At 34.6% G+C, this 26,371-nt stretch overlaps 2 protein-coding genes across 3 annotated transcripts; one reads left to right on the top strand and one right to left on the bottom strand.

Moving 5' to 3' along the window:
* The first annotated feature begins 6,145 nt into the window (after nucleotides 1-6,145).
* On the top strand, nucleotides 6,146-8,288 carry LOC127092953 (uncharacterized). Of its 2 annotated transcripts, none has more exons than XM_051031848.1 (4): nucleotides 6,146-6,447; nucleotides 6,548-6,686; nucleotides 6,931-7,045; nucleotides 7,899-8,288. In XM_051031848.1, exons 1-4 carry the CDS (start codon nucleotides 6,266-6,268, stop codon nucleotides 7,958-7,960), a joined length of 498 nt encoding a protein of 165 aa, XP_050887805.1. In that variant the 5' UTR covers nucleotides 6,146-6,265; the 3' UTR covers nucleotides 7,961-8,288. The 2 variants fall into 2 exon arrangements, with proteins under 2 accessions (XP_050887805.1, XP_050887804.1); XM_051031847.1 differs by having other exon boundaries at nucleotides 6,150-6,447; nucleotides 6,545-6,686.
* Nucleotides 8,289-13,420: 5,132 nt separating this feature from the next.
* On the bottom strand, nucleotides 13,421-20,141 carry LOC127092843 (uncharacterized). The gene is made up of 12 exons (XM_051031734.1): nucleotides 19,912-20,141; nucleotides 18,358-18,676; nucleotides 18,191-18,265; nucleotides 18,048-18,106; nucleotides 17,779-17,914; nucleotides 17,238-17,334; nucleotides 17,056-17,122; nucleotides 15,320-15,418; nucleotides 14,984-15,073; nucleotides 14,609-14,763; nucleotides 14,154-14,255; nucleotides 13,421-13,922 (listed from the first exon to the last, which is right to left on the bottom strand). Exons 2-12 carry the CDS (start codon nucleotides 18,608-18,610, stop codon nucleotides 13,775-13,777), a joined length of 1,281 nt encoding a protein of 426 aa, XP_050887691.1. The 5' UTR covers nucleotides 18,611-18,676; nucleotides 19,912-20,141; the 3' UTR covers nucleotides 13,421-13,774.
* Nucleotides 20,142-26,371: the final 6,230 nt, after the last annotated feature.

Raw genomic sequence — 26,371 nt, 5'->3', positions numbered from 1 at the left:
TTACGTCGACTAATTTCCCATTTTCCTTTGAACCATTTCGCCGCGGGTCCGAACAGGTCGAGTCGTAGGTCAACTCAACCCTGGAATAAACTCTGTTTGAGTCGACTCATTCCCTGTTTGAGTCGACTCATAGCTTGATTTATAGGAATTTTTGCACGACTGTGAGAACTGAACCTCTAGAGCAAAACATGAATCGCCATCATTGAAGGTAGCCAAGGCTTGCAAGTCAATCGTACGGATCAAACGCGTGCCTGCATGAACACCAGGAAACCATGAGCATAACAGTCATAAGGCCCACTGCAGAATTACAATGCTACAAGCTGCTGAGATACTACAAAATACAAATTCCTGTCATGCCAGAACAATCACAATGATTCACAACTGCAAGACATGCTTAACCCTGCACAAACATAACCAAAATTACAGTTGGCACAACATAACCACAAAATTATTTACCTACAACTGCAAGTCACCCATACCTAAGCCATTTAAACCACAGGTCATCATTCAAGTTTTAACCTGCAATGGCCAGTTAGAAACATAATCACTTGAATACATTCCACTAAATTAACCAACCAACTGTCATAACCACTTTCAAGGTCATAACAAACTAACTCAGTGAGTAACTCACTGAGTTCAAACCAACTAACTCCAGACCTCACCTAACTAACTCCAAACCTGAATTCCAAGCCACATTAATCCCAAGCCTAACCACTATAAAGCCACATCTCCACCATCATTTTTTGGACCCTCTTTTTTTCGCAATCATCACCTTCAATCCTCTACAATCATTCTCTCTGAATCCTCTCCCTCTTACACTCAAAGCTCAATTTCTAAAACTCCATTGAAGCTTCTCATTGAAGCTTCAAGAAGAGTGAGCTCAACCTCATCATACTACAAATTTTTTGAAGAAGAATTGGAAAACAAGCGAATCAGAAGGAAGTAAAGGCAATACCGTACTTGTTTGTACAAGTGATTTTTCATCTTCATCTTCTCCGATCAACACTCGTTGGAGCAAGTCTCAGCTTCAGAGGTAGGTCCACTTACATCATTTCATTGCATTTTGGTTGCTATGCTGAACCTTGCACCATGTTGTTGCAAACCCCTATCATGAGAAACCTCGAATCTGGTTCATGGAGGTGTATTTTAGATATGATTTTTTAGGATTTCTTGAGGATTTGGTTTCAGTTATGGATTTGGACCAAGAATTAGAGAAGTTGGATGTTAGATTCTTATTCAGGAGAGAGAGACGAAGATGGAGGTGGTTCCGCTGTCCATTTCTGGCGGCCACCGCCGCCGGAAGCGACTTCCGGCTCGGTGGTCCATTGTGGAGCTCCGGCGGCAGTGGTGCCATGAAGAAGGCGCGCGAACATGTTCATGTTCTGCTGATTTTTTCAAGTCATATCCCAATCTTTGGGCTTAATCCTAATTTGGTCTTGGTTCATCCAAGCCCAAAGTGAAATTACTATCTCACTCCAATTACTTTGCTACACGCCCTAGCTGAAAAGAACATGTTCAGAATTGGCCTTTGACAACTGAAACTCATGCATTTGGACCCTGTCTTGCCCTCTTTTTCCAGCACACACCCTAACGGGGCCTGCACCCCCTGTTATGCAAATGCCCATTCTCTTTTCTTTGCTTTTTGTTTGTTATTTAGTTTTGTTAAGTAGATAATTTTGATTGTTAGAATTTAGATTAATTAGATCAATTAGGAGTTAATTAGGATCTCCAAAAATAATAGGAATTTTGCCAGGTTTTTTAATTCTTGTTTTAGATTTGGAATTAGATTTAAATAGAACTTTTTAGAAATATTAACATTTTTAGAAGTTGGAAGATTTTAGCACCTAATAGCATCTTTAGCAATAGAGTAGTTTAGAATTTAATTGAGTTTTGATTAGAAATTTCATAATTAGAATTTTAATTCAATGACCATAAATTATCAAATGACTGTTTTGCCCTTAGGAGTAGAAATTGTCCAATTTTTGCATGTTCCCCTAATTTTAGGACTTAGAAAATAATTCCAATAAACATTAACCCTTTAGGTAGTTATACTCAATTCAGCTAATTTCTCCCCACCGATTAAGTTGATCAAAGTACGCTTTGATTTACTAAATCCTTTGAATATGCTTAATTCCCCAAGCTTAGTTAAGTGGCCGAAAGACCCTTAACCACTTGACAAAGCAAGTCCTTATGATCAAGATGTTGGATACTGGATTTCCAAGTTTAATCAAGATTCAAAGATCAAGATCAAGATCAAGAGTTCAAGCTATGCAAATCAGTACGAGACATGACTACCATTTAAGCACTACAAAGGTCAAAACTCAACACTTGTTATTCATGAGCCAAGTTGTGTGCCATAAGTCTTAAGTAATAGAGAATGAATGAGACTGGAGAATTCCTACCCCCATTCTGAATATCTTTGGGTGCAGGAAGAATGACCCAGTTGCTCACTATATTCACCTCTATTCATAGGCTTTAGCATAATTTGATTCAAGTTGATTAACAAGCCTCTTCATTCTCCAAAAGCAACCCTTCATCATGGGAAGCTGCAAGAAAATTCCACTTCAACACTCATCGGTTGTGACGTAAATTGCACGTCATGAGCCTTAAGTAATAGAGAAGGAATGGGACTGGAGAATTCCAACCCCCATTCTGAATATTTTTGGGTAGGGGACGAATGACCCAGTGCTCATTGTATTCACCTCTATTCATAGACTTTAATGCAATTTAAATCAAATAATTGATAAGTCTTTCTACATAGATTAAAGCACAAATTGAAGATCAGAATTGAAGATCAAACTTCCACCTTTTAGGGTTTCTTTCTATCCTTTTGTTCTCCTAGTAAAACTAAAATCATTTTGTAAATAAACTCAAAAACAATTAACCCTATGATTAGGATCGTACGACACGAGCCTTAAGAAATGGAGAAGGAATGGGACTGGAGAGTTCCTATCCCCATTCTGAATATCTTTGGGTGCGGGACGAATGACCCAGTTGCTCACTGTATTCACCTCCATTCATAGACTTTAGTACGATTTGAATCATGACTCTCATTTCAAAATAAAAGAAAACTCACCTCATCAAACCCAGTTTTGCCTTGGGGCTTCATTTTCAATTCAAAACCTTTTCAGAAAGGACGTGTTACTTCCGTTCTACCGTGAACGAAGCTTAAGCCTCCATGTGTGAGCAAGCAATGTTTAACTTCTAGAGTGCGATATGAGTTCATCCATTCTACCGCAAACAGACAGACGTTTAAAGCTCCCATGCTCGAGCATACAAGCCAGTCGACAGTAGAACGCGAATGTTAATACTGTCCACTAAAAACAACTAACGCATCCGTCCTAGTTCCACGAACTACGGAGCTCTGATTTCCTCATTGCACGAATGAGGATACGTAGGCACGAAGACCCAAATCCTTGGCGAGCACAATTATCTATTCCTTTCATTTTCTCACAAGTATCTATTTCTCACCTTTTTCACGCTTATCTATTAACCCCCGTTTCCACCTTTTCGCAAGTAACCTTAAGATAATAACACCTATTCTTGCAAAGAACATTCAAAACGGTTCCCATGGAGTACCATGGATGTTAGGGGTGCTAATACCTTCCCCTTGCATAACCGACTTCCTTACCCATTTCTCTTTCCCCCGGGTTTTATCGATGTTTTCCCTTTCCTTTGGGAATAAATAAAGTTAGATGGTGACTATGTTGTATCTTTGAGTGTGCGATGCACTTGGGTATAATTCGCGTAGCTTTAATATGCAAACAGAAGGATCATTAAGAGAGAGAGAGAGAGAGAGAGAGAGAGAGAGAGAGAGAAATTTCGCACAAAAGAAGATTGTGTCCGAGCTATTAAAAAGTATCATATGGAAATATCAGCTGATTATAGGGTCGATCAAACTAATGTGACGAGGTATAAGATCTTGTGTCGTAATGAGCTCTGCCTATTCTGGTTGACAACATCTTACTAGAAGAGGAGTGATTCTTAAGAGATGGGTTCTATAGGTTCATCTCACATTTGCATAATCACCAATCCGATGCAGGATCATCACAAACTCATCTCTCAGTTAATATGTAATGAAATTTTGTCTTTCATTAGCGACAATCCATCATTGAAGGTGAGTATAATAGTCTCGCATTTCGTTACACGATGCAATTATGCTCCCTCGTATAGGAAGGCATGAATATCTAGGACTAAGGTGGTTGAAAGAGTGTTTGAAAATTGGGAGGAGTTGTACAAAGAACTTTCAAAAAACTTGGTGGCACTTAAGCATTATGCTCCAGGGACTGTTGTCATTTTGGAGATCTTGTTGGCATATACCCCAAACAGGACTTGTGTTAGTGGAAATGACATATTCCACCGACTCTTCTGGGTGTATGAACCATGTATCAAAGATTTTGCTTTTTGTAAACCTATTATACAAATTGATGAAACATGGTTGTACAAGAAATATATAGGAACGCTACTCATGGAAGTGGCACAAGATTGAAACAACAATATTTTTCCAATCGCCTTCACTCTGGTTGAAGGGGAGACTATTGGTGGAAATTTTTTTCCTAAAAAATCTCTGATTACACGTTGCTCGTCGCCCTAACTTATGCTTAATTTCAGACAAACATCTATCAATTGAGAGTGTCTATAAGAACATTGATAACAGGTGGAAGAATCCTCCTTTAACACATATCTATTGCATTAGAAACATCACTCAAAATTTCATGCGGGAGATCAAAGACAAGGCTCTGGGGAAGAAGGTTGTGAACACAAGGTATGCATTAACAAAACCTTTCTTCAAACACTACCGCGAAGACATCATATTGACAAATGCAAATGCAATAAGGTGGATCGACAATATTCCATTGGAGAAGTGGACCAGGGCATACGACAATGGTCAACGATGGGGCCACATGACAACAAATCTTGCGGAATCAATGAACTTTGTCTTCAAAGGCATCAGAAACCTATAGACCACTTTGGTGAGAGCAACCTATTTTAGGTTAGGGTCACTGTTTGAGATCAGACGTTCAAAATGGAGTTCAGTGTTACAGTCGGGGCAAATGTTCAGTGATGCTTCAGTGAAATTCATTAAAGAGGAAGCTGCCAAAGCTAACACAAATGTGGTCACAGTGTTTGACCGTCATAAAGGATGGTTCAATGTAGACGAGGAAATAAATCACAATGAAGGGAGACCTATGGGATACTATCGAATGGACCAGGGCACAACAACATAAGTTTATATGTAATCATTTTACTTTATATTGAAAACAACGTTCATTTCATAAATATCATAACATTCGGTTACAACAATTTAAATAAGAACTAAACAATAATTTAAACAACAATTAAACAACAAGAAAAATAAATATAAGGACTAAAAAACATTATTACGCGATTCCAACCATCAGTACAATTTCCTTAGAACTGTGCATCATAATGCGAACATCTTTGTCAGTTTTAACATAAGAAACGACTTTCTCCTTTGTCGTTGAACACGGTAACAAACCTTTGAATTCTTCTGATCTTTTCATCCTCTGCAATGTCTCCATCTAACCAATGGATCAAACTCCTATTAAGATGCTTGGACGTCTCTGTATTCTAGAGTCAAATCTTCATCGGAGGCTTTACTGTTGAATAAATTAAATCAACATTTCTCTTATGAATATAATAACACATATATAAAGATATTTTGAAGAAAAATAGAAGGAAATAGTTAGAAGATGTGTAAAAAATGATGAGAGGAGATACAATATTTATAGAATTCACAAACAAAGTAGTAGCCATTACCTGTGGCGCATGCTTCTATTGGATATATATATATATATATATATATATATAATATATATATATATATATATATATATATATATATATATATATATATATATATATATATATATATATATATGCGTCACTTGCAATGACATCATATACAAGCATGCGTCAATCATAATGACACTTATATTTAAAAAAACTAATGCATGCGCCATCCAAGGTGGCTACTCCTTTTGTTCATTCTCTAAAAGATGGTTAGTTTGATAATTTTTTTGAAATAATGATTATTTTGATATTTAAATTAAAAATATTGATTATTTTTTAAAAAAAATCAAAAATATACTACTATAGTAACAAGTTAATAAAAAAATATTAAATTTGGGTTATTAGGGGGTTGAGTTTGAAGGAAAGAGGAATTAGGGTTTTTCTTCTGTGTGTAGACAATTACAAATTACAGACAGAAAGAACAAGAGAGAGTTAAATTTGGGAAGCAAAGATGAGTGGCGGAGACGATTCAATCGAGCAAGCTGTTACTTCCCGTCGGGAAAGGCTTCTAGCTCTCAGAACCGCCAAAGAATTGTTACTTTCTTCCAATCGTGAAGCTAGCGATACTAATCAAGACGAAGATCCACAATCACCGCCTACTGTTTCTGAAGACGATGAAGAACAAGAACAAGAGTATGTATTTTCGTTTTTTCTTCGGATTTAGAGTAATGTGATATATATAAATGGTTAATTGTTTTTTGAATTGAATTGAATTGAATTATTGTTGTAGCAGAGAGGAAAAACTGAGCATGAAGTTTCGTAATTATGTTCCTCACGATAAAGATCTTCAGGAAGGGAAGCTTGCACCTGCAGTGCTTCCAAAGTTTGAAGATCCTGTTTCTGTTCCTGAGCCCGAGCCTCAACCCACTGAGGTTAGTTAGGGTTTGATATTCTTTTTGTATAAGCTATAAGCTGTTTTCGTAAGTTATTTATTCTGAAGATCTTATCTAGATATGCTTAAAATTGCTTAGGGTTATGTCAAAGGTGGTTTGTATAAGCTCTTCCAAACAATCTTACAACTTCACAAGTGCTTATGCTAGTAGATAAGTTCAAATAGGTTAATCCAAACAGTCCTTGCTTTGAATTTCCTTTAACCTCTTAACTTCTTTTTATTAGGATCCGTTTCTCAATATTGCTCCCAAAAAGCCCAACTGGGACCTGCGCAGAGACGTCCAGAAGAAGCTTGATAAGCTTGACAAGCGAACTCAGAAGGCTCTCTATCAACTCATGCGTAAGTCTATGAATGTTATCACTCTCGTATTCCTGCATTTAAGATAACTTTTCTGATTTTTTGCTATTTACCCTTCATTGTTTGATTCATTTGCTATAAATAGTGGTGGGTTGGGTAACGGCTATTTTTAATTGGTGGAAAAAAGAAAGTAGGAAGGGTAGCAATATGGTAGCTGTCTATTTTGCTTGAATCTGATTTACTTAAGTCTAAATTTGATCCACCCTTTCAGATTCTCTGATTTCAGTGAATGCTTAAAATATTGATTACTAAATGCCTGTGTTTCGCCAGTGTTCTTGTGTGTTTCAAAATCTGTCGGAGAAATTTTAAATGTATATTATCCAATAGATTTCTGAATACTCATTTAGTCTTTTGAGTCCTAGTCACTGTCATTCCATTTTTATCTTGTTATTTATACTATTTATGATGGTCCTTGAAACAGAGTTAGTAAAAAATTGGTGTCATGGTTATTTATGACGTTTTTTTATAAAATGCTGAGTGATCAAAATCGTAGTCAGAAGTTGAGAGTTTGGACTAAATAAAGTGCATTTTTGCCTGAAACCAATTATATTTAATCAGTATTTCTGTCATTAGCGACTTTCAGATTCTGGCGAATGAAATAGTATTGTTGGCAATTTCAAATCTCACATGTTTTTTTTATTTCCCCTGGCTATAGTCATGTCTATGAAGATTCCTTTTTCTATAAATTCTTGCTAGTAGGGTAAGAAGACAAATTCTCTTCGTAGTTTTTTCTTGTCAGTATCCTAATAGTTTGACTTAGAATTTGTTTGAAAATCTTGCGTCACATGAATGTGGACTGTGGAGACATAACAATGGATTGGTGATTTTTCATCAGTGGAACAAGAGAAGCAAAATCAGCTGGCCGAAGGAGATTATATAAATGACGTCAAAGATTAGGCTATGATGCTGCAGCAGTAAAGATATATTGTTGCAGTATTTTGAATTAGAATCAGATACATATGCTCTTTTGCAAATTCTCAGCGAATGTTGAGTGAATGTTGCATCATTCACTTCACTTTTATTGGCCAAGCATGGATGTGGAAGAACTGTTTTAGAGGTCAAACCTTGTGGCATTCCTAAAGCCGGTATTGAAATTTTATCATGTATAACATTGTTAAAGTTTCAAGTATCTAATATGTAAAGATTTTACTTGTTTGTTTTGTAAGTTTGGCAAAGTGCTTGGACTAAGAACCATATACTTGCTTAATTAATGGGTTAGCATAAATCTCCTGGCACTTTAGTCAATCTTTTGATGATTATTTATTTGAGCAAATCAATTGTGGTCTTTTATTTTGATGATAAAAAGGATACGTAAAAAAAATCAACGATTAAGTAAAACTTCGTGGTTTATATATCAATTCCTAGTAGTTTGAATATAGACAATCCAAGGGATTGATAAGTCAACTAAAAAGCTTTAAGTTACGGGTTAGTTAGCCTCCGGGGAAACTAGAATCCTCCGGGGAAACTAGAATCCTTAAACGAGAAATAGGACTGAATATATTACAACTTATTGAAAAATGTATTTTTTGGATGCACTTTAGCTACATCAAATGCTTAAGTGAGCCACACCATTCTCGGAGACAATTTCTTATGGATTAGATAATTGAGAATTTTTAAGGAAATTTCAATAATTTTTAATTGAAATTCATTTATTTTCAAATTCTTTTGTTTAAATGGAGTATTATTTTCAAATTCTTTAGAAGTTATTATTTAATTTTAAGACAATTTTCATAAATTTTAGAATTTTTTGACCAAATTTAAAATATGAAAAATAGGAATCAATTTGTAATTTTTGAAAATTCAAATAGATTAATTTATAAAATTTGAAAAATTATTAAAGATTTAATTGTAATATTTGAAAATTTTAGTGATGAATTTGAATTTTTTATAAAATATGAGGATTATAAAATTAATAATAAATATTTTAAAATTCGTATATTATATAGAGTGAATGATTAATTTTTTTTTAATTTTAAATTATTTTAAATCCTTTAAAAATAAAATACTTTACAAATTTATATAATTTTACAATTTTATATATTTTTTATTCAAACAATAAATTTTGATAATTCATTTTAAATTCTTTAAAAATTAATTTATCTTAATAAAATATTTCATTCAAACGCATTATTAGAGTACTTCATCACCACTTAAGAAGAGTGAAACAATTCCCAAAGTTACAATAGTCAAACTAATATATTAAGTATGTTTGTGGGTGTATACTGAGAGACCCTAACAGGTGTATCAAGTAAGAAAGTAGCGTTTTAGGTATTTTTTTTTCTTTCAATTTCAACCATTAAGCAACGATTTAAAACCTCGGTTAAATATTATTTATTTTTTTTTTGACAATTTCGCGGTGGTTTTTAATCGATGCAAAATTTATTTATTTTAATTTTAATTTTTTAGCGAAATTTATGACGGTTTAAAATCACTGTTAATGATTGAAATTAAAAAAATAAAAAATATATGAAAATAATAATCGTTTAAGATTTTTTTTACGATAACAGTAGTATTGAGAATGGATTAAGTGTGAGTAGTATGGATAATAATTTCATATTGGTTAAAAATATGAAGACTTGAATATTTATAATGAGAGTCCTCCGTCACTTATCTCGTATAGAGATATGATACTTGTTTGTGGAATTGATAATTTGTTATTAGTTTCTATCAGTATAAATATACAAGCTGTTAGACCTAATTTAGGAGAGAATCAAGCTAACAAATCTCCTACTAATTCTCCTCTAATCCAGTTCTAAACTTTTACCTAAAGAATAGGAATTAACCTAATTAATATTGTTGATATCCTCCCGCAAGTTGGATAATCTGGAAGAGAGATGCAACTTGGACAGTAGGGACTCGAACCGAGGACGAAGTAGAGGCTTGGTTAGAATATCAGCAAGTTGATCATTAGTAGACACAAAAGACACTCGAAACCTGCCCCGTTGTACATTTTCTCGAACAAAATGATAGGCTAAGGCTATATGTTTCATCCGAGAATGGAAGACAGGATTAGCACTTAGATTTGTGGCACCGAGATTATCACAATATATAACCGGATTGGTTGTGGGCGTGTGACCAAGTTCTGTGAACAAGGAAAAGACCCATAATAGCTCACTAGCTGTGTCAGCCAAGGCTTTGTACTCTGCCTCAGTTGATGATCGAGCAACAGAACGTTGTTTGCGTGAGCTCCATGAGATGGGAGTGCTGCCAAGGTACAACAAGTAACCAGTTGTTGAGACATAATCATCCTTGTCACCCGCCCAATCCGCATCCGAGAAGGCATGAAAGGTTAGTGGGGAATTCGCCGAGATGAAGATTCCTTTGTTACAAGAGCCCGCCAAATATCGGAGCACTCTTTTGAGTGCAGACCAATGCGCCGTTCGTAGGTTCTGCATGAATTGAGCAAGTTTGTTGGTGCTGAAGGCGATGTCAGGGCGTGTAAGACTCAAGTATTGGAGACTTCCAACGAGTGCTCGGTACTCAGTTGGAGAAGGAAGAAGATCACCCGAGTCCTTGAGCAATGGAACACTCGCAGACAGTGGAGTGGATGCTGGTTTCGCATCTGCCATGCCTGATTTATGTAGCAGATCAGTGATATATTTCCGTTGTGAAAGAAACATACCGGCAGCGGAAGGAATTACTTCGACACCCAAGAAATAGCTGAGACATCCGAGGTCTTTCACCGAAAAGCGAGCAGCAAGTGTGATGATGAGCTTCGACAGCTCGGTACAGGAACTTCCGGTGACAATTATATCATCAACATAGACTAATAAATATAGTGTAACACCTGGTTGTTGGTATATGAATAGAGATGCATCTGTAGTTGAATTGACAAAGCCAAGGGAGATCAAAAATACTCTAAGCTCCGTATACCAGGCACGGGGCGCTTGTTTGAGCCCATAAAGTGCCTTTTTGAGGCGACAAACGTGATCAGGAAAGTTCTTGTCGACAAAACCAGGTGGTTGTATCATGAAGACCTCCTCTTTGAGCGTCCCTTGAAGGAACGCATTGTTAACATCAAGTTGTCGTATGGACCATCCGTGGCGAATTGCCAATGTGAGGACAATACGAATAGTTACCGGTTTGACTACTGGGCTGAATGTTTCCGTGTAGTCCCATCCAGGGCGTTGGTGAAACCCTTTGGCGACTAATCGAGCCTTGTAACGATCAATCGATCCATCTGGATGTCGTTTGATTCGAAAAACCCATTTACAACCAACCAAATTTTGAGCAGAGGAACGACTAACAAGATCCCAAGTATGGTTGCGGTGTAAAGCATCAAATTCGGCTTGCATTGCCGAGCGCCAATCAGGGTCACGGAAAGCTTGGGTTATGGTACTGGGTTCGATGATGAAGGAGGAACGGACATGAAGGTTAAGCTTTTTGAGGGGTTTGACGATGTTGTTTTGAGACCGGGTGACAATCCCACCGGCATTGGATTGCTGTCTCAGGGTTGGGATGATAGTCGGTTGGGGTTGCGGGGCAGAAGGTTGTGGGCATGGTGGTGAGGTTGGAGGGGGTGAGTGAATGGTGTTGGTGGGTTCGGTGGAGGTTGGAGATTGGGCCAGATCCAGGGAGGAGGTGACAGTTGGAGAGGAAGGGGCAATAGATAAAGTTTCTGGTGAGTTTGGAGTGGGACTCACCATGGGTTGGCTTAGAGGTTGTAAAATGGAGAGTTGAAGTGGGCCTGTTTGTTGTGTTGCACTTGGACTGGATTGAGTTACTAGGGAGCTGAATGGAAAGTCATATTCGACAAATTTGACGTGGCGAGAGGTGTAAATCCTTCCTGTTGCGGGATCAAGACATAGATAGGCATGTTGATCAGCCGAGTAACCTACAAAAACACACATAGCAGACTTGGGTGCAAGTTTATGGTATCAGCCGGAAACGATCTAACGTCCTCCCTCTAATTCAGGACGTCGTTCCTCACCCTAGCTCCCACCCTTGCCTCCCATGGCCAGTGAAAACAACTCCTTCTTCTCCAACCCCTATGAGCCATCCAAACCCTTTGCTAGTATCACTCTTATCAGTGTCACCAAGCTTCTCCCTACCAATTATCTTAATTGGAAACTCCAAGTTGAAGCTCTCCTTGATGGCTATGATCTCCTCAAATATTCGGATGGATCTTTTCCCGCGCCGACGAAATCGATCACCACCACAGACACGCCTCCAGTGACAACCCCAAATCCTGCCTATCAGACATGGCGCCGACAGGACCGCCTCATCTATGGTGCTCTTCTCACTACGCTCTCCAACGAGGTGGCCTCCTTAGTATCTCAGACAGAGACCTCGCATGATCTCTGGACCCTCCTCAAGAACACCTATGCAAAAGCATCCCGCAGTCATCTGAAGCAACTAAAGGAGTGTCTCCGCACGGCTTCCAAAGGTACTCAATCCATCACCACCTATATGCATTCGCTAAAGCAAACAGCCGATCTACTTGCATCCCTTGGATCTCCTATCTCTATTGAAGACATGACTGATCATGTGTTGCGCGGCCTCGACGACTGCTATAGAGCAGTCACGATATTCAATGCTCCATAATAAAAAATTCTCAGATTTGTCTTGCGAACTTGAACCAAAAAGTTATAATACAGAATCAAAATTATAAATTAAAAACATTAAAAAATAAGTTAAATTATTTTATTAGAATATTTTATTAGAGTTTGATTCTTTAACAAATAATTTAATTTAAGAAAATTTGTTCGATAGAGTCTCTATTTTTTATTATAAGTCGTTTTGAAAAAATATTCTAATCATTATTTTATAATATTAATAAATTTATTTTTTCTATTATATTCTTAAATATTTATTATTCTCTCATTTCAATTATGTCAATTTTTGTTGGTGGGAAGTATTAGTTTGGAATTACAACCTCAATGTCAAGCAAACAATTTTAATTCTAATGTACTAAGTATATTAAAAGCGGTTCAATTTGAGTGATGTTTCCCTATGATTTTCAATTGGATTTGGTTTGATTTCTTTTCTTGTGAATTGTACCAAACGCAGGGCAGTCCTTCTTTAATACAATTTATTATTTATTACAGAGTATTTAATTCGTCACTCCTCCATTTTGTAATTTCAAAATTATTTTTATAATTTCAAAATTATTTTTATAATTTTTGAATTTAAGTTCGAGAAATAAATTAGACATATATTCCAATTGTAAATTTGATTAATTTAAGAAAATGTAAAAAAAATTATCATAACATCAATTTTACATAGCATACCAATCAAAGTGAGCAATATGGTTTTAAAAAATTTCAAATAATTTAAATGAGAAGAACATATAGTATTTACAAAAGCATTTGATTGTCAAAAAGACACTATTATTGTATGGTAAACACATTGTTGAAATATCATAAATAGATTCCTTTGCATATCAAACTCTTAAAAATTTTAACACTTAAAAGGAAATCATTCTTTCCATGCAAAGCACAAGTCAATTTTACACACCAACTTATACAAATTGGTTTAACAAATGGAGGAGGATCTGAGGTACATTGAATACAACTTGAGACTTTTTCCAATAGACACTTTTTGGTTTCCTCAAATGTTGTAGAGAATGGGAAGAAGATGATTCATGAAGAAAGAAAAGTCAGAAATAATGAATTTGGTACTCATGCTGACATTGACAAGCATTGAAAAATCACCTTTGCTTCTTCTTCAAGCTAAGTTGACATTGCTCACTTTTGTACAGTTTTCATCATCTCATCCCTTCAGATTGTTGTTGGGGGACCCAGTTTGTCCTCCTTTCACATTTTCTGTTCTCCATGAAGGACTCACTTGTGGAAGCTGATAATCGTCTGGTTTCAAGGCCAATGCAAAATCGGGCAATGTCGGTGCCGTTTCCATGATTCTGTAATCGGTAAATATTTACAACATTAGGAAAAGGAGAATTATTATTAATTAGTGATATTAATGGTCATTTTACAACTGTCTCAAAAGAGATATGAACTTCTTTTGTTGATGCTACAACAAGGTCAAAAAACTCTTATCACTGAACTAACATCTCGGAAATTTATTAGGCTTCTTGTACCTTTTTACATTTTACTAAGCGAAAAAAAATTATCGAGTAAAGTTTATTTACCTCTCGTAAGTGTACAGGTCGCGGTTTATTCGAACCTTGCTTGAAGTATCCTTGGGAATTTTCTCAGAGAGGTATTTCATGGTCCCCCAAAGTGGTGGATTTCTGCATCATGACGACTGTAAGTTAGGTGGACGGTGGACGGTAAACAAGAAAGATGCCACCAAAAGTACTATATTTGTTGAAGAGAATTTCATAAATAGTGCAACACTAGAATAGTGCCTACAAAAATGCTCTTAGAATATATCTAAGGTCGTGGTTCATGTCAAAGAGTTGAAAAGAATTTACTCGAGGAGCTTTTGAAAATTACTAAAGATGCCATCACATCATATAGACGGCGCATGGAACGGCTCTAATAATTATTTGCTCAAGGAGCTTTTGAAAATTGTAAGTAAAACCTCTTATCTGAGGGAGGATTTAACAGCATGACAGTGAGAACAAGGAAAAGTAATGATGACCTTGACAATGGAGCTGCTGCGTTGAATGCCTCACAGAGCTTCTTACTTTCTTTGAAATACTCATCTGCTGCTTGCAGAGCAGCTACAGCCATTCCATGAGATTTTTCTGTATTTCCCTCGTCAAGAATCAAGCCATGATAATAATATGCCGCAGCCTGATAAATCGTTACAATAAACATATTATAATATCCAGCTATCAGGAGGGAACTAACTCATTTGTTAGGAATATCGATTTCTCGTGACACTTTTGGTGTGTCAATTTCTTACGAAGTACTCGACTCACATTTCCTTTTATGTTCAACTCATATTTCTAAATAATAAGACATGATAACAAACTAGCAAAAGGAAAATAATCGAGGGCACAAAAACACAAACCTTTGATTCAATATACTTCCATTTGACATAAAGACGGTGTTTTTCACCCCAACCATTTGCTAGCGGAAGGTTCGTAATATTATCTTGAGCCTGAAAGAAAAAGAGTCTAAAGATTAATATTGTCTGTTGAATGAATGGTAAGCGAGCGGGCAACAAGCTGCGCTACTAACCCCTTCTACATATATTAAATTTGAAAATATGAATAAAATAAATTTAGCAGTTTTATAAACAAACAGAAGAATGCAACAATAGTAAAATAACAGTTCCATGATCCCATTAGATATGCCAATCGATATTTGTTCGGAACTATAATGATTAAAAACTTTGCATTTATACCTGTTGCCAATATTTCACCATCTCACATGCAAGTCTACGCTTCACCGCAAGAGTGGCTTTGGTGCTATCAATTGCCATTCCAAGTTGGATATCTACACCCTATCAAAACAATTGAATATACAACATCGGTACCATTTTACATGAGATTCACCAGGACAGTAAAATATGCACAAGTTTGATGGTATAGAATCATATGAATTCATAAATAGAAAGTGTGCCATCAGACATATACAATAGGAATTTACACATGATTAATTAAATTAAAATGAATTCAACCATGAGAAAATACCCCTCTTGAAATCCTTTCATAGCATTATTTATCACCCCGCAGTACAAATAGTTTATATTTTATATAGAACCAATATAAGAGTTTGACTTGAATTTTAGTGTAAGTAAGGTTATATCCTCCTTTCTTTCTTAATTAGGGAAACAAAGAAAGATACTTAAACATGCTAGTTTCCATTATATTATTCAATTTGCAATAACTTTTTTCTAAATTGCCCACTTCCCCAATCATCAAGCTGTTCCTTCTTTAAAATTGATTCCTATATCCACGTTCAGTCATTGACAACTAAACTACTCTTGGAATTATGTGTCATTTGAAATGTGTCAAAACAAGATGTTAAGACTCACATGTATTAACTAATTATGTACATCTATCTACCAACTTAAGATTTTAGGAAAGATGGGTTATGAAAATATGGTATGGTACCATAGGCTATCCTAGATATAATGTTAGGCCACCCACAGATTTCCACTCGTGCAAACTTCATGCTCCGGATTTCCATTCCTAAGCATGAGGGTCATGGGTTAAGATCACACTTTTTTGGGAAAATGGGCTTAGAACCCCCTATAATTATTTGGACATTCCTTAACTCTTGAGCTAAAATTTGGAGTTATGTTAGGCCTAGTTCAATATCAATTCTAAGAGAAAATACATAAATAAACTGTTAAGCATTGATTAGATAAGGCCTAGGCATGAGTATATAAGATGGGGCAATCTTCATCTTACAAGCCTGTTTTGTAAGGATGATGTAGGCTCATTATAAAAATTTAATATGATATCAAAGTCTATCTATAGGGCCCACCTACCCCTTATATCCACACACCAAGCTCAATAGTGCAGTGAGTAAGGGGGATTATTAGGTAAAGCCCAAGTCCCACATGAAATAGAGAAAAAAGTGTGAAATGAGTTTATAAATAGATGCATTTTCACCTTACAAATCGGTTATGTAAGGTTTGAGTTAGTCTTAACCCAAATTCTAATATGATATCAGAGTCTATTTAAGACCCGTTTGGTCACCTTATCAGGTCATCGCTATCGGACACTCTAGTCACGCCCCAAATGTCCAGATATGGGCATGAGGAGTGTATTAAGAGTCCTGCATTTGATGAGATAAGTCCTGAACATGAGAATACAAGTTGGGGCAGTTCTCACCTTACATGCCGATCTTGTAAGGATGATGTAGGCCCATAGTAAAAACTTAATACAAACCCTACCAAAGTAATTTTGTGTAGTCAATTACTTGATTATTTAGCATACTCTATGATAAGAATAGTGAACAAGAGCTTTGCCACCACCAATAGTAACAAGTCATGTTAGTATTTTAGTCATTAAATGTTATTTCCATTTCTTAATCATATTCTATGTGCATTCCAAATTTAAACATGCATAACGAACTTCAAGATGTAAGGCGAATGAGTTGGTAGGTTCATACAAAGTAAGACATTAATACCTGTCCCAATGTCTGTAGACAGAGTGCTCGAAGAACTCCTTCTGCAAGGTCTACTGGTAAATTTCTCCTAAAATCAGAACCAGCAGTGAGAAGAGTAATTGGAAGAGAGAAAAAAACGCAAATGGTTGTTTAGATTATACAACGGTGTGACATTCAATTTGTTGCATTATATATGTATTAACCTGATCTCAGCAGGCAACTGTGGAAGAACATGTCTGACAGCACAATCAAGATATCCAGCTGACTTTAAGAAGATATCGACAGAGGCTCGTCTATTTTCTGTTAGTAATGAGTAATTACCAAAAGTTAAAACTCCGTAGCAGAAAAGGTGTACATAAGGGATTCAATTAAGACACTTAGTTCAAAACACAGTTCTATAACATACTACCATACAAGACAACAAAATATATGTTTTCCAGTTTATCGGCTACTGCAATATATGATCAAGAGTTGAAAAAAGTTACTGCAAACTTCACGCATTCGTATTATTCTTTCAAAAAATAACAAGACACTATTTCCGATCCAAATAATAGCTACCTCAACTCAACTTGAATAACATTATTATTAATTTGAGATTACAAAATTAAACTTTTGCTACCGAACCGACACCCATGAACAAGAACATAGAGTTTCAATTGAAGGCCTAAACTATTCTCCAATAAAGTGTATGTTGGTCATTCGGGGTAATAAGCAATATGCAATATTTTTTTCAAAATTACTCACCTTCCGATACTTTTGGCTGAGAACCATCGTTGGATGTTCTTGGAAGAAGTAATAAATTAGCCTGTGATAACAATAGTGTCGCCATCAAGTGCAAAACTGACAACACTTCATACCAAGCATTAGACATGGCTGTTTCCTGCAAGTGTCGATCACACCAAAAGAGGAAAGAAAAGTAGAAAGTGAGAAAAAATTGATCCAGCATATAGAATTAAGTTTTCAAATCAAAGCCAAACCAACAAGGAAGAAAAACAGTTCAGAAACTAAACTACCTCTGCTTCATCCTCTTGATTCACCCATATAAATTGTACTTTGTATTGTAAATTGCTTCCTGCACAATAAAGATAAGCATTTAATCAAGACATTCTGTGGAGAGAATTTGCATCAGGTACAAATAGACGAAAACCTGCATTACCATCATCGACTAATCCCAAAAGTACCGGTAAGTAGTCTTCCAGAGCCTGTAGAAGATCAGCCAACGTTGAACCTCCTAAGGATGAAGTTGAGTTATGCATCAACAAATACCAGTAAAATATTTATTTATTATGAAAAAGAAACTGTTATGTCCTTGTTAACACTAACCATGTTGTGTTGCACTTTTTCTTTTTGTTCTTGTAACTGTAGGACCTTCTTGACCAGCCATTACAACTATACGAGTTCTAAGAGCAGATAAGCGTTCCACTGTGCTCTTCGACAAATAATCACCAAGTGACTGTGCAAAATCAACAGGTTTAGGAATTCTTAGACCGGGAACATAGACAGAAACATCTCCAATACTCCCCGGCTTCCTTCGATTTCCACCGGAATCATTTGGCGACGACAGAATGCAGCCCATGTCCTGCGTACTTTACCTTCTGCTACAAAGAAATCACAGTGAATCACCTCCAAGAATCTTATGTTTCTGCGAAAACAACGAGATTGAACTGTATCAGACATGAAGCTTCACAAATTTAAGAACAAAACAATATGGAATAACAGTTTCACAAATGTATTCCAGTGACAAAGATAATCAATCAAGCTCAAAGAGAGTTTAGAAAATTCTTACAACTTACAATAAAGTTAATGGTAAAAAAAGCCATCAAGACATCACTAATTAAATGCCAACCAATAAAGTTGTGGTAGGTTACTCACGAGCAGAATAACCAAAAGCTATACTAGAACTATCCATATTCCATCCATGTTATTATATATAAAATCAACACAATATTTTATTCAGCAGAATTGATTTTTCTTACTTTTTTCATTCGGCCCTTTTACAGCAGCATTATTGATTCCTACTTTGTTTATTTGTAAGGTCCCTATTTCATAATCTAAAGTCATATAATTAATAATATGAACCTAAAATTTACCTAACTAATCTTGTCCTTTGCTCTGGCAGTTTACTGGTAAAGTCAAAAGTTATGCAGCTATTTTCTTTGCCATAAATTCACAGGCAATAGAGACTTTAGGTTGAGAATGATATTGACATAAAAAAACTCAATCACAAGATTACAATATGCATGGTGATGATATAAAACTAAAAGGTAACTTCCTCTCGTGCTCCCCATTTCATCAACAACAACACAGGTAACAAACAAATCAAAGTAGCTTCAAGCAAAAGGTTGTAAATAAAAAAACTGAACAAGAAAGAGAATTATTGACTTGTGAGTAAAGAATTTCCAAACAAGTCCAAAAAAGCAACAATTGCAGAAAATCCAAAAAAAAAAAAAAAACTTTTTTTTAATCTATTTCTTGAAAAATGAACCAATTGATGAAACAAATTGTTTTGTACTCCATTGGATAACTCAAGCTTGAAGTTCAAAACTTTCTGGAAGTAGTGAGAAAAATGCTCCATTGGAGAAAAATCAATCAGAATCAGAACCTTGAATTTCAAAGCTGGGATTAATCAGCATCCCATCCCCAAAGAAAAACCCTTTTTTTCTCCATAAGATGAACTAGGTTAAGCTAATTTTCAAATAAGGTAAAAAAAAAAAAATCAAAAGCAGTACCTAACACAGAAAAAAAACATTTATTCAATTAGATGAAAAACAATTTCAATTTTCTACTAATGAATTCATAACAATTTCAAAGAATAAAACTCATCCCAATAATCCAATTCAGAAACCAATTCAGAATTCATATGATAATGAGTCTTACCCTGAATAGATAGAGTTTTCAGCAACAATTGAGTAGCCAATTTTAATCCAATTGAGAATCAAAGGAACCCTAAAAATAGTTAACAAGTTGAGATGTGGATATAAAGAAGAGTGGTTTTGAAATTTGAAGGTGAAGATGGTAGAAGTGAAAGAGTAAAATGAAAAGAATGTTTCTAACCAATTTCTTCAAAGAAGAAGAACAGAGACAGGGACATAGAGTCTTATTTAACAACAATGTTTTTTTTTAATTATTATTATTTTAATTTATATTGTGGAACATTAGTTATTTTTTTTGTCTTTATTTATGTACTGTATCTATATATTTTTTGTCTAAGATATTTATATTTTATATGTATCTTTTTATATTCATCTAGATGCTAAGAAATTGTATTATCTTTTTTTTTATTTGAAGACGAAAAAGAGGAAAATTATTAATTAAATGAGATACAAATAATATTTTGTATGTATCTTTATAATTATTTTAGAATAAACTTTTGCTTTTAAAATCATAAATAAACTCTTACCATTAATTCAATATTTTATTTGTGATCACATGGTTTTCATTTCAAAACCTAACTTTGTATCCTCAAATCATCTTTTGATTTTTTTCTAAATTTGTATGTTAGAAAGTAATGCAAACTTCAATTTAAAATTTAAATTAATTCTATAGCTAAAATATAAAACTTATTAAAATAATTTAATTTCAAAAGAATATACATTATTTTGTTAAAGAATCAAAAGTTATATTATTAATTACTAAAAGTCTAATATAAAAGTCTAAATATATAATTACAATGGATTGCTACCAAAACTTTTTTTAAATAAAATTGAAAATAAAGTAAAGAAATTGTTTTTATTTATTTATAAAATTGATATCTTTTATACTTGAAATAAAATTAAAAATAGCATGGAAATAAGTATGATATTAGAAGTAAAATTATTTAGCTTTAAAATTTGTGATTTAGTCTTCATAAAAAAAAAATTAGAGTAAACAAGGAATATCTTTATAATAAAACATGAAAGTTTATTCTAGAAAAACAATTAATTTGTGGATGGTTCATGGTTTGGTTAATTTGAGCATGGTTTTTTTTTTTAAAATAAGAATAATTATTTAATATTTATAAAATGGATTTGCTAAGACAAATTTTTTTAAAAATAAATAAATTTATAAAAAGCCACTCATAAAAGTATTATTTTCTTTAAATACTAATAAATAAACAAATTATTAATTTAATCTCTAAAGTAATATTTTCTTTAAAACATATACTCTCTAAATATATAAATATTATTTCACCCACAAAAAAAAATATATTGTCTACTACAGACCATGGATAGTTAGATTGCTTGCCGTCCAGGTCTCATTCTTTTTTTTCCCCTCCAAATATGTTATAAATAAATAAATAAATAAATAAATAAATACTACTACTAATTAATAATTCACCAATAATACATGTTGGGACAAAATATGATTATGTCTGCAGAAACTTCAAATGGAATATTGGTTTTTTTGAAGTTATAAAACCAATAGCTCATCATAATCTGTTCTCAATAGCTGCACGTTTCTTTATTTTTGTTTATATTTAATAAAGTAAGATAATAAAATAAATGAAAATGTAAGAAATGTTGTTAAGACAAGCTAAGCAAATCAATATTGAAATGGTTTAAGAAAAAGTATTTAATTATTTTGAAAATTTTGGAAGTCGTTATTTCTATTATAAAACTATTAGTTTTAGTTTTCTCAGGTCTGCAGGGAGTGATTTTTTTTTATATGTTTTGAACTTTTTTTAAATTAAAATTAATATCAACTTTGTGTTTTGAAAAGTTTTAAAACCAAAACTATCCAAAATCAATTTTAAAGATAAAAATAAAAATAAATATTACAAATAAGAAATGTATTTATTTATAGTGATTTGGATAATAATTATTTAATTTATTAAAAGAGATTGGAAGCGGTGGTTTTGGGGAGATAATTTTTGGTGTGGTAGTTTATGTTGAGAATAACAAATGTGACTAATGTGGAAAGTCTTACATTGGTTAGAAATGTGAAGACTTAAATATTTATAAGTGATAGAATCCATATACCTATCACCTTAAGGTTTTTGTGAGTTTGTGGTGTTTCTCTCTCAAATGTGTGTTGCTCAAAAGAAAAATCCCCAAATGAAAAACGTTTCCATTTGTTAACCCCCTGAATAACCTCAACAGTGGTATCATGAGCCTTTGGTTCGAGTGAAAGGACTGAATCACTTGTATCAAAATTTCCTACTGGATATGAGTGTTTTCCATTTGAGGGAGAGCATTGTGGATAGATTCACACTTGAGGGGAGGAGAAAGTGTTGAGAATAACAAGTGAGAGTAATGTGAGGAAGTCACACGTTAGTTAGAAATGTGAAGATCTGATCATTTATAAGTGGGAGAACCCACACACCTATCATCTTAAGGTTTTGTGTGAGTATGTGATGTGTCTCTCACAAAGGTGTGTTACTCAAAAAGAAAAATCCCCCAAAATAAAAAATACTCCCTCGTGTTGACCTCCCAAATAGTCCCAACAATGATGGTTGATGGTAGTCGCAATAGTTTTTGAAGTGTTAGTTGATAGTGGTCGGATGATGAGGATGAGATGATGACTAACGGTGGTCTGAAAGGTCTTTGTTGGTGGCAAGAGTGGTGGTTAAAGTAATATTCAATGGTTGTTAGATTGATGATCAAATGTAAATGTAATGATTGACAATAGTCAAAATGGTGGTTTGTGGTAGTCATATTGATAGTTACATAGTGGTTAGATTGCCGATCAAAGGTAGATGAAGTAGCGATCAATAATAATTGAAATGGTGGTTGGAGTTGAGGTTTATTGGTGATCGAAGGTGGATTGAGTGATAATAAACAACAATGAACATGGTGGTCAATATTGGCTAGAGTGATGGTCTATGGTGGCCACATTGTTGTTGGACAGTGGTTGGAGTAGTGGTTATAATGGTAGTTAGTGGTGGTCAGATTGATGATTATATGTGGTTGTAATGGTAATTAGTAGTGATTGGACTGGTAGTCATTGTCATAGTCGATGGTGGTTAGATCGGTGATCATACATGAATAAAGTGGTGGTCCCTTATGGCTGGTGTGGTGGTCAGTTGTGTTGGGAATGGTGGTTGTCAATGGTCAGATTGATTGTTGCAGATTGTTGAAATGGTGTTTAGAGTCATAGTCATTAATGGTCACTGTGTGGTGGATGGAATGGTGATCGGCAATGACTAATGTGATGGTCGATGGTGGTAGGTGATGGTATGACCAATGCTTTGAAAATGGTTGTTGGTGATCGACAATGATTGGAAGTCATTGGTGATGATGTGTTAAAAAAGAAATAAATGTTTAAAGGTATATGTGTGTCGAATGTTATATCATAGATCTAGATAATGTTTCATCAAGGACTACGTGTCTTGCCACCTTAAGTGAGAACTCATGATATTGACATAAACGCTTAATGATTTAATAAATAAGGTTAATGCCAAAGATCTAATACCAAAGCTTTCAAAGCTAAGTTATCTAAAGAATGGTTTTGTGATACATGTCAAAAGAAAAAACAAATAAAAATCTTGCTTTGAATCTAAAAACTTTATAACTACTACGAGATTTTTGAAACTTCTCCATTTATACTTATTTGATACTTTTAAAATAAAAAGTTTAAGAGACAATTATAACGGTTTTATAATAATAAATAATTATTCTAATTATTCTAGACACACTTGATCATTCTTCTTACCCAGTAAAGATGAAATATTTTCAGTTTTTGTAAAAATCGTTAATATTGTCTAAAATTAAAAGGATTTTAAAATTGTCTCAATAAAAAAGTAACCATAAAGGTAAATTTAAAAATCACCTCTTTAATAATTTGTGCATTAAAAGTGGAATAATTCACAACATTTTAGTTTCTAGAACTCCAAACATAAAATGGTGTTATGGAAATGAAACATAGAATTTTAGACGAGACGGTAAGAACAATGATAAGTGAAGTTAACTTATCTCAATATTTATGGGTGAATGCTATTTATAAAATATGTCACATTCTTATTAAAATTTTAATTATACCAGCTTGGAAAAGGTAGTTTCCTTTATGATATTTTAGGTACTTCAAGTGTTAAATTTTTTGTTAATATCTTACTTAAGAAAGATAACGCCTTAAGTGTAAGTTAATTTGATCTTATTAAGCAATTAATTTAAAAACTATAATCTTCGTATGTATATTAGAATACATAATTCTCACATTCATAAATACATTAAATTTTGTAATTGTTTCCCGGTGTTTTTTTAAACAATTACAATTTTAAAAATCTAAGAGATTAACTCAAAAAATTTCTTAAATTATTTGTGCAAATAACTTGCGCGAATGCACGTGCTTGTGAAGCACTGAATGTAGTGTGATAAAAAGAATTTAAATTAACTCAAGTTGTAATAAATGATAAAGTGAAAATATAATAAATAATATTAAATAAAGCAAAGAAAAAAATACATGTTTCGTTTAAGGAGATAAAAAAGATTAAAAAATGGTGGACGCAGACGCACACATGTTTCTCGCTCAACAGTTTCGCTGTATGACTCGGGTACTCCAATAGTATGGAGAGTATGTATAAAATTTACGATCCTTGGTCCAGTGTACGAGTCTGTTATTTATTATATTTACAAGATAATCATCGACGACGATTATAACCACTAGGGGCTCGTTGCGTTTGCTCCACGTCCAGTTCTTCAGGTTCTCACTAGTGCCTTACGTGTCTTCCAATATGCTATCTTCTTGTAACCCACGTTGAGTGGTAACTGCTTTTCCACTTCTTCCACATCTTCACGTCCCATCGATAATAATCGCCTCAACATGCTGTCGAAGATGCCCATCAAAGCTTCGAGACTTATAAACTTACCAAGTATTTTATACCATGGTGTTTGATCGACCAGTCCCTTTGGGGCAATAAGGGCTCCTGTCAATTATCCCTCTCGAGATTCTGGACATATTTGCCAGGAATCTGGAATTTTATGGGTTTTTCCCCTGAGAGTCTTCCAAACCATATCTCGCTTTGTTGATGGCTCGGTCGAGCCTCCTTTGTTGGTTTGTCGACGACTTCTCATTAATGCTTACCTTAAAGACACTTCATTAATGTTTGTTCAATAAATGTTTTTTCATTTACATTATTTGTTGACTTTCTAATAGCTTAAAGTATCAGTGTAACAGATTCCCCCCAAAAAATATCATTGTCGACCTATATCTGAAGGGAGAAAAAGCCACATTATTTGTAACTACTTCATCATTGGTCACATTTTGTGCCACGTCACTTCAATCATGCTCGTTACCAGTCATTATGACTAACTTTCTGTCAATGTACACGTCATTGTTGTGTGTGCATGATCACTATAATTACTTTTTATTCCCTGGAAGACTCAGTGAAACGATATTGCTCCATCTTCCATTTTGCTTTCCCCATGGCTTCTTCTGACACTTGTCGAATCAATTTCCACGTGGCCGGTTTTTTTTCAAACAAAATTGAACAGTTTCTCCATCCGCTATTTAGACATCTTTGTCAAAACAGTTTCTACCTTTTCATTTCTGCAGCTTACTACAAACCCTAGTCTTTCATCTTTCTTACGTTCTTGCTTAACAAAAAGAGGAAAAATCGTATTCTTCAATGGCGTTCCCTGTACAATGCCATGAAGGATTTGCAACTGAGATTGAGCTTCCTACTATTGTGGATGACCGTGCTTATGTGCCAGAGACTCATTTGGATACGGAACATAGAAAAATCTGGTATCGCTCTACTTTCATCCTCTACGTGCTTGCTGGTAAAATGCATGCATTCATGGGCCCCTTGCCAATGTGCATTAAGAAACCCCAACTTTTACAAGATTAGTTTCCTATATATCATAGGTATGAACCATTGGTGTTTCTTGATGAACCTCTGAAATTCAACTTCTTCAAGAACCGTGTCTTTCGTTCTTCTCCTCCACCTGAGGATGTTGACTATATTAAGTGTCTGGATATAGTTGAACAAAGGAATTCACACTATTGGAAAGATTTGGGGATTTATGACTTGATCCAGCTATCCAGGGTAAGTCTCCCTTACAATCCCCATATGCTAATTGCTTCCATATGTTTATGGGATACTTCCACAAACACTTTTCAACTGCCATGTGGGATGATAACTCCCATTTCCCTTGACATATCTTCTATAGCGGGCCTTCGTCCAACGGGAATGGACTTCGATCCCGAAATGGTTACCAGAACTGATCCCCCTTCTCCTTTTCCAAGCCAGCCTATAACTCCTCCATAGAGGGTCATCGACAGGTCACCCACGATGTTTCTACACATGAACACATCACATTTCTTACCTATTGGTTATGTATATATGTATTATGCACTCGATCCATTCAGGTAGCCAAAAAATGCGTTCCCCTTACAACCTAGCTTTATGAAGGTATGAGGA

This window comes from Lathyrus oleraceus, chromosome 6 (assembly GCF_024323335.1).
Source record: "Lathyrus oleraceus cultivar Zhongwan6 chromosome 6, CAAS_Psat_ZW6_1.0, whole genome shotgun sequence".
NCBI classification, from domain to species: domain Eukaryota; kingdom Viridiplantae; phylum Streptophyta; class Magnoliopsida; order Fabales; family Fabaceae; genus Lathyrus; species Lathyrus oleraceus.
Note: the sequence above shows the minus strand (reverse complement) of the source record. Positions and strands in the feature narration are given on the sequence as shown.

Bases quoted from the DNA above. Each gene is read 5' to 3' on its own strand.
- LOC127092953 (XM_051031847.1), top strand. From the start codon at position 6,266: ATGAGTGGCGGAGACGATTCAATCGAGCAAGCTGTTACTTCCCGTCGG. The intron at 6,448-6,544 runs GTATGTATTTTC...TTATTGTTGTAG, and splicing joins GATGAAGAACAAGAACAAGA to CAGAGAGGAAAAACTGAGCA. The intron at 6,687-6,930 runs GTTAGTTAGGGT...TCTTTTTATTAG, and splicing joins CCGAGCCTCAACCCACTGAG to GATCCGTTTCTCAATATTGC.
- LOC127092843 (XM_051031734.1), bottom strand. From the start codon at position 18,610: ATGGGCTGCATTCTGTCGTCGCCAAATGATTCCGGTGGAAATCGAAGG. The intron at 18,266-18,357 runs GTTAGTGTTAAC...CTTCATCCTTAG, and splicing joins AAAAAGTGCAACACAACATG to GAGGTTCAACGTTGGCTGAT. The intron at 13,923-14,153 runs GTAAATAAACTT...TACCGATTACAG, and splicing joins GACCTGTACACTTACGAGAG to AATCATGGAAACGGCACCGA.